The 8,541-nt window shown below is 52.0% G+C and overlaps 1 protein-coding gene and 1 long non-coding RNA gene across 10 annotated transcripts in view; both read left to right on the top strand.

Annotated features, from left to right (window-relative positions):
* The first annotated feature begins 1,728 nt into the window (after nt 1-1,728).
* The window catches only part of KMT2C (lysine methyltransferase 2C), a 189,195-nt gene continuing 182,382 nt past the window's right edge, over nt 1,729-8,541 (top strand). For 8 of the 9 annotated variants that reach the window (XM_063180247.1, XM_063180480.1, XM_063180171.1 and 5 more), the window contains exon 1: nt 2,092-2,267. In XM_063180247.1, coding sequence (XP_063036317.1) covers nt 2,092-2,267 — 176 coding nt within the window. Of the gene's footprint in view, nt 1,980-2,090; nt 2,268-8,541 lie in introns of those variants that run through there. The other variant, XM_063179854.1, reaches the window with a different exon arrangement.
* LOC134432403 (uncharacterized) lies at nt 3,166-7,754 on the top strand. The gene is made up of 2 exons (XR_010031329.1): nt 3,166-4,912; nt 7,547-7,754. It is a non-coding gene; the product is annotated as an uncharacterized LOC134432403 (long non-coding RNA).

Raw genomic sequence — 8,541 nt, 5'->3', positions numbered from 1 at the left:
CTAACATCAGCTCTCCTTCCTTCTTTGTACCTGAGTGATACCCCAGGTCATTTTATCAACTGGGAATCAAACAGAAACCCAAAGGCCACGGGTAACACGCTCCCGGGCTGTGTTCAGTCGCACCCTTGGGGCTATCGCTCCCCACCACGTCTGCAAGTCCGGCGAAGTTCCCGAACCCGCCCGCCAAGCGCGAGTCACCGCGCCGCTCCTCTGTCCGTGCGCGCCGCTTCGTGATTCAGCATCCGCGCCCCGACCCCGCTCCCTCCGCGGCGGCCCCGGCAGGGAGGGAGGGAAGGCGGGAGAGCGGGCCGGGCCGGGCTGGGGCCCCGCGGGGGCGGCTCAGGGGTGCCCTTGGGGCGGGGGCCCCGGGCCGGCGGCCGCGCTCCGCTGGAGCCGCTCCCGCCGCGGGCAGCGGAGCGCGTCGGGGCAGCGCCCGCAGGAAAGGCCGGGGGCGCGGCCGCTTCCTCGCCCCGTGGCCGGACTTTTCTCCGGCTGCGAGGCCGCGGCGCTCCCCCGCCTCCCCTCGGAGCCCAAGTCCCCGCTGGCCTCCGGGACACGTTAAATCCCGTGTAATGAGGCTTAACCCCGCCCCGCAGCCGGGCGGGCAGGCAGCCAGCCAGCCGGGCCCCTGCCCGGGGAGCCCCCCCCGCCCCGAGCGCCCGCAGCTGTTCCAGCCGGAGCTGCTGGAAAGCGGCCACGCTCCCCAGACTTTGTCTCCCTCGCACACAGCGCTGAACTCTGCTCCCTCCCTCCTTCCCATCCCCCGGGGCGCCCGCGGCTCCCCCCGCCTGCACCGCCCCGAGCCGCAGACGCGCGGCGGGGGGAAGGGGAGCGCTCCCGCCGCCGGGCTCCGGCCGCCTCCCCGGGGGCTGCGCGGGGCTCGGGGGAGCGAGCGCCGCCGGGGCGGGCACCGAGCGCTGCCCCCGGAGCCGCGTCCTGCGGAGCGCAGCCCGTGTGCGGGGAGCGGCCGCTCGCAGCCAGGAGGGGCTTTTCCTTTTCCACGGGGAAATAAATAAAAAGAAATAACAAGGGCGGGGAGAGGGTGGGGGAGCGCTGGGGCAGCGGCCGGGGCGCGGTGCGGGGTGCGGTGCGCGGAGCTCCCCGTGGCGCCGCGTCCCGTCCGGACCCCGCTCCGCGGTTTCCCCGCAGCCCGGCGCGGCCCCAGCCCAGCCCGTGAGGTCGGCGAGGCGGCGGATGGGTGTCTGCGCCGGGGGACGGGCGGTGGGCGGGCGGGGCAGGCGCAGTGTGGGGCCGCGGCAGGGGAGGAGGAGGAGGGCGGTCGGTCGCTGTGTCTATGTGTCGCACTGGCGGGGGGGAAGGGAGTCGGGGAGGCGGGGGTTACACACCAGGGCAGCGCCGGGATCCCTTCTCCACCCCGCGGGGAGGGGGCAGGGCGCCGCCTCCTCCTCCCCCTTCCTCCTCCCCCTTTTTCACCCTTCCTCCTCCTTCTTTCCCCAAAGTTAAACTTCCTGCTCCCGGCCCGGCTGGGAAGGGGACGCGGAGCCCGGCCGGACTCAGCCCCTCGACACACACAACAGCTGGAGCTGTCAAAACTTCCTCCGCTCGGCCTCGGCCCCCGCCGCCTCCGCTGCCGCCGCCCGCTCCTCCTCCGCCCCCGGGGGCTCTGCGCGGGGGGAGGGCGCAGGGCCAGGGTACAATGAAGCGGCGGCCGCCGCAGCCGGGCAGCGCAGCAGCCGGAGCCGCCGCCAGCGCCCGGGGCCTCTGAGCGGGGGCGCCCAGCGGCGGGACCAGCCGCGTCTCTGTCGCTCGCTCTCTTCACCTCCCCCAGCCCCGAGAGACCCCGCCGAGCCCGGGGAGGGTGTTATTGTGTGTGAGACCCTTCCTTCCGTCCTCTGCGCTTTCTCTTCGCCCCCCCCTCCCCTCCTCCTCCTGCTCTCCCCATGCTGCTCCCCCTGCTACCTGTGCTGGTCGGCGGCGGCTGAGGCCAGCGATGCGAGGCGGAGGTGGAGGAGGCGGAGGTGAGGAGGAGAGGAGCCGCGGGAGCAGGAGGAGCATCGGGATCCCCATCACCATCCTCATCTTCATCCTCATCATCATCATCCATGTGTCTCTCTCGTCCTGCTGACTAGGATGTCAACGGAGGACAAGAGTCTGGTGGTGGCGGTGGTGGAGCCGCCTCAGCAGCAGCAGCAGCCCCCCGAGCCTGGAGCTCCCCCCCCAGCAGCAGCAGCAGCAGCCACAGACAAAAGACCTAGGGGCCGGCCTCGCAAAGATGGCGCTTCCCCTTTCCAGAGAGCCAGAAAGAAGTAAGTTCAGCGTTTGTGTGTGCGAGGCAGAGAGGGGCCGGGGCAGGCGGCCAGGCGCAGGCAGAGCTGTCAGTGGAGACTCGCTACTCGTCGCCCCCTCCCTCTGCCTAATGCCATTTTGAGAAGGGCCCTTCTTTCTTCCCTCCTCTCCCCTTTGCACTTTCCCCTCCTCCTCCTCCTTTTTCACCTTTGTCTTCCTCCGCCTGCTCTCCCTTTTCCACTTTTCTTTCATCATCCCTATTCCTTTCTTCCCCTCCTTCTTCGGAGTTTCTCTTTAGCTCTTCCCCCTCCACCCTCTTCCTCCTTTTCCCCTCGCCTTTGCACCTTCCCCCTTCTTTTTGGGTCCGTTCCCTTCCAGGACGCTCGGCTGCTTTCAGCGTCGCCTGGGTACTCCCTGTGCGCTGCCGGTAGTTCCTCGTCGCTTTCCCTCGTTATGCCCCCCCCTTCCCCTCCTCTTTTTGGGAAGGAAAACACGGTTCTCGGCGGGTGGCGGCGAGGACACCCCCGCACCCCCCGCGCACACGCAGAGTTGAGGCAGGAGTTTCTCGGCGGCGCGGGGGGAGCTGTCAGCGGCCGCCGCACGGAGGGGACGCGCCGGCGGGACGGTGCCGAAGCACAACAAACACACGGAGGGAGGGGGCGGAGGATGGCGGGGGGAGCCCGTTCCCAGCCGCTGGCAGCTCTCCCTTGGCCGCGGCCTCTCCCCGCCGGGGGCGCGGGCGCTCGCCCGCCTCAGCGCCCCCCCCGCCCCGCCGGGCGCTCCTCAGGGGCCGCCCCGCTCCCGCAGCCTCGGGCGGGGATCCCGCCGGGCCGGGCCGGGCCGGGCCGGGCAGCGCTGCCCGCGGAGCGAGCGGGGGTGGCCGCGCTGCCGCTGCCCGGGGTGCAGGGCCGGGCTGCGCTCGGGGAGAGGCCCCGGGAAGCGCCGCTGCCGCGCTGGCTCCGCTCCCCGCGGGTTATTTTTGAGTAGGATGGAGCTTGCCATGGCATAGCTGATGGCAGCGGTAATAGGGCAAAGCTGGGCGGCACGTTTGGCCGAGGAACGTCGGGAGGTGACCAAAGCAGCCCCTGCGCTGTGCGCTCTGTCCCAGCCTCGGGGTTCAGAGGTTGTTCCCTTTGTTTTGGGGGACGCGCTCGGTTTTGTCACTGCCGTGTTTGTCCTGGCGCTTCCCTGAACGCCCACCCCAAACATCGCCGCCGATTCCCGTGCCGGAATCATTTCGGCTGGAAAAGACTTTTAAGGTCAAGCCCGACCATAAGGTCACAGTGGAAGTCCACAACATGACGAGGGATTCTGCTGGGCTGGACCTAACCACATGCGAAGACCGTGCATCTTTTATATGCGTTTGTTTTTACAAACACAGAAGTATCCCAGGATAGAACTATCATTAGTTTGGGATACGCGATTTTTTTTGTTGTTGTCATTGATGAAAGTTTGCCTGCCAAGATTTTCATGTCCCCTCTGGTTTTGGGGAAGGTGTGTTGTTTACAGCTCCCTCTTTTCATTATCTTTTGTATTTTCCTGATAGAATTTTTAATATAGCGGTCGTTGAAAGTAGTTGGCAAACGTACACGTGGTGAAGTTCTTGCGTTCCATCTCCTTTATGCTTAGCTTTACATACTTTGGTTTTATTTTTACTTACAGAATCCAAACCTTGTGTAGGAAACCTTTGAATGTTTTATTTTGAGGGAAATTTTTCTCAAGAAAAATGCAAATTCACCTGAAATGTACCAGTCTGCCCAAAAAACCTAAATAGTGTTACGTGTGAAAATTGACATATCTTGTTAGGCCAGTTTGAGATTGTGTATGCACTCTTGAGGGGAAAAAAGTGTGTGTTAAAGAGGTAATTCCTTGCCTTCAGTTAGGTTTTTGGTGTCATGGGAATGTTGTTGGCTAGGTTTAGGAAGAAATAAAATATTCCTGTAAAATATGAGCTTATGCTGACATGATTATAAGTGTTTGTGTGAAAGTGGGAAATTAAATTAGCTGAGACAAAAATTGAAATTAATCAATACTCTTTTTGTTCACGTTCTGATTATTCCTGGCTGGCGTGGTGCTCCCTGTCCTGCTGCATCTTTCTGCAAATCCTGTACTTTTGGTAAAGGCATTATGACATGGTTCATAAATGCTTTTGAAGCTAGGGTTTTGTAAAAAAATGCTATTTTCTAACCTGCACAACATAGGTGTAGACTGGTGGTTTGTAGTTGCATCCATTTTGGGAAGAAAATGGTTTTATTTTCTAAGTTTTCCTATTTACAAAATACAGATTACAACTAGCCTAGCAAATACAGAAATGAGACAATTAAACTATTTTCTATTTTTTCCTTCAGAGTGCTTGGTCCTGTCTTCCTTTTCACTTGTGTGCTTTCCAGTTGGATTAATGTGCCTCATGTAAACCAGATAAAAGAGCATATGTCAGACCATTTTCTGTACTGTAATCACATGTCTAAATCACTATTAGCCAGTCAAATTGTTCAACTGCTTTATCCCATTATAGGAAATGTTCCACTGAATGTTCAGTCTAAGTGCAGTCTAAGTAATGATAAAATGAAGAGCCCTGCATTAAACTGGCAAAGCCAGAATGGAATAATTCCTCAGCTATGGATGCCTCCATTAAACAGCAGTGCCATATTGGAGAGTGCTTTAGGTTGGTACTTTACCTTCTTTGAAGGCCGTGTTTTTAAGCAAATTTGATGAGTTTAAGCAGACAGATGGAGAACTGCCTTGAATCTGCTCCTGTGAGATGCCAGGGATTCTCAGCCCTTCCCAGGAGCAGGCTGATGTTGAGGGAGCAGAGGGTCCTTCAGCAGGACAGTGCTTGCCCACATCTCACTCTGCATTTTGCCTGGTTATCAGTAAAAACTCCACTGGTGCTGTGGGCACAGATAAGAACAGGGAACAGTGGAGGCTTCCTGTAGGTGAAGAGCTGGGAATCCGTGTCATCAATACCTGGAGAGAGGTACAGATGGTGGAGTGTGGTGCTAGAACAGCCTTTTATCCCTGTTTGAAGGATGTAGCTTCACGTGGCACTGTCAGGAGAGTTGATCTTAGGTGAACAGTTCATTTTTATTATTTATATTGTAATTGTGCCTAGAGGCCAGGGCACCATTACACTACACGCAGTACAAATGCATAAGCAAAGGTTGTTCCTGCACAAACAATTTCTTAATTTGAATGTAAAGATAAGGCAGCATGTAAATGTAAGAAATGTGTTGGGAAAGCACAAGGGAGCTGTGAGAATGCTGTGAGCAAAAGAACATGCAGGAGTTCGAGTGCCCTGGCTGTCTCAGCATCGGGGAGCGATTCACAGGCATCCGACTTGGAGGGTATATTTAAAGCAGGGTGGCATTGTCACCCTGAGGATTTTCACAGAAAGCTGCTTTCCTGCCAGGCCAACACTCCTGTTTTCTTCCTTACATTTTGACAAGGGGATATCTGTACAGAGCAGCAACTCAAATTTAAGAGGTGGAGCAAGAACAGGCCATGCAGAGCCTTGAAATTTAGAGCAAGGAGGTTGTTCATGCTATGGTGCATCAGGAAGAATCCAGAGAACTGAAATCAAAGCATGAAGAATGAAGAAAATATTTTTGTAGTATTGCCTTTCTGCCTTAAAAGGTAGAAAGACTGAATTTATGAAAGTTGAAAAAAATAACAAAGTTGCATTACTAAAGCTGGGATGTGATGGAGAAGAAAGAAGCTTTCAGATGCATGGTTAAAAGAACTCTTGCTAGGATTGTAGAGGAAACATGGAAATTAGGTGCCACCTCACTGTATGGCCTGAAATCTTGGGAATTTAACTCTTGCTTGGATTATACCTAAAGTTCCAGGGTAGGGACCTGAAGGATAGAAATGGGCTTGGAAAGAAGTTCTAGAGGAAGAGTTTTGTTTTGACTGTGCATGAACAACTAGTTGTTCATCAAAATGTATTACAATAGTATTGTACAGGGCCAGTAAACATTTTTGTAATAATTTTTAAGTAGCAAAGCTTTGTTAATCTCTACAGATTATAAGCAGCACAAACAGATGCAGATTCTTAACAAAATTAGCAGAAGTCTCATTGATTATGACCCTTTATAGATCAGTGTCTAAGCTCACTTTAAACTATTTTCAGCATCCATGAGATCTTGATGTATGCTATCAATTATTTTTGCAAATGTCTGTAGTTTAAAGCATAATATAATAATGGTTTCAAAATTGTGGAGAACATTTTGTGCATCCTTTTTAATTACTCATGTTTTAATTTACATAGTAGTTTTTCATTATTTTGGCCAATGTAAGCTGCAGAAGGTTTTCAAAGGCCACTTGTGCAGATGGGTTAAGGTCTGAGGACCCTTAAGCATAAGTATTTCTGCCAGGAAATTATTATTTGAGATTTTTTTTTATCATCACTTCAGTTGCATTTGCATTAGGGTAGGCCAATATTGAAAGATACCTATTCTCATTTCAAAAGAAGCTTGAAGTGTTGGATGGAGCTTTATAGCTCAGCTGTGTTTCTTTAGTTCATCACACACCTTCTGTGTGATACTTGTGTCTTTACTTGCCTGCCCTTTTCTCAATTCAAAATTTAACATTTGCAAATGTAAGATGTATGTTGTGTTGTAGAATAAAAACGTTCCTAAACAAGATCACAGTCAGGGGAGGTCATCCCTACCTGGCAGGACTGAGGTTTTTTGATGGACAAGCTTTGTACAACTGTTGCACAGTGAAGGGTTAATGTGTTAAAGCAAACACTGGCCTCTACAAGCCACGTGTATCAAACTGCTTGGCCAAAAGCCAGAAGGCACATAGTGGAACACAGAGTGAGGAGGAGATGAGGTGTGAGGATTCAAGTTGGCTCTTTGCAGAACAGGGCTGAGCTTTGTGCCATTTTCTTCAGCAGCCCATGTTCTGTGACTTCCTCCACAGTATTTGAATTACCAAGCAATTCCCCAGCTGCTTTATGGATTTTTTGCACAGGAGCCTGGCTCACAGTGCTCAGGAGATGAAGGATATCTGTATTAATCTTCAGATTTTTCAGTTCTTGATAATTGCTTGTGTGATGAATAGGGTTTATAGAATTGTTTTACTACAAAATTATTAAAATACAGATTTATGTAGAGTCTTTACTCGTGGCTTAAGGGTGAGTGAAGTTAAGCTGAATGCTGGAAATAGATGTAATTCTGTCTGTTTCCCCAGTTTGAAACAGACTTGCTGTGAAGGACTCTTGGAGACTTTTTTTTTTTAACATTTCAGTTGTTAGTTTCTCTATGTTTGTATTTAATGATCCACTGAACTTCTGTAGCACTTGTCATGAGAGGACTTCCAAGAGCTGTCAGACAGATCCAGTGTGCTGGCTGGCTGAAATCTCAGCATATTGGTCACCAGGAATGTCTTGCCCAGTCCCTTGGTTGCTGCTCTGAGCCATCTACACACCAGACATCTCTTCATCCTGTGTGCAGTGACACTGGAGACTTTTCCCAGCTTAAAACAATAAAAACAGTTCCATTTTCTTGGCTTTGCTTGTGGATTTTTTTTTCTTGTTAGCATGTTAACTCCTACTGACTTCTTGTCATTGTTCTTTCATAAGATAAGTAATTGGAAATGGACATTTCTATTCTTTGTCATCATTTCAGCTCAGAGATGGTTTTCCAAGGCAGTTGGCTTGCTGAGAATGGGTGAGCTCTCCCTTTCTCAGGCTGGAGTTGTTTTTAACTCCTTGCATCTCAGCAATATTGGAGGAGTAGCAGGGTTATGTATTACCAGGGAAAATAGAATTTCCTTATCCACCACTAATGATCACTCCCTTATTCAGTGTTGTTATACACTAATGCTGTGAAATTAACTTTTCAGTGAATGCTGTCATAGGTACTCTAAAATGTTACTAATTGCTAAATAATTAGGTGACTGACAATTCCAGGAAACATTGAAAGCTTTTCTCCTATGTTTAGGATATTTGATCACCAGTTCTAACAATCTGCATGGTTCATATAGTTTGGATAAATACAGGGGAACAAGATTTTGCTACGTTTTTGCTTGTAATTTGTACTTTTGGTAACTTGTACTGAATTCTGAATTTTTTTTTTTCCCACCACTGGAAGGATGGAACTAGACAGTGCTGTTCATGCCATTCCTCTGTTAGTCAAAATAACTTTGGGCACTTGTTTCAAGAACTACCCTGAGTAAGTTCTTCTGAGAGCACTGGTGCTTTTGAAAGCAGGTGAGATAAAGCAGCAAAACCCTTAAAACCTAGAATATTTATTACTTAAAGAGACATGGGCTGTGAGTGTGTGGAGTGCA

This window comes from Melospiza melodia, chromosome 1, assembly GCF_035770615.1.
Source record: "Melospiza melodia melodia isolate bMelMel2 chromosome 1, bMelMel2.pri, whole genome shotgun sequence".
NCBI classification, from domain to species: Eukaryota; Metazoa; Chordata; class Aves; order Passeriformes; family Passerellidae; genus Melospiza; species Melospiza melodia.
This window is presented reverse-complemented; position numbering and strand designations above follow the sequence as displayed.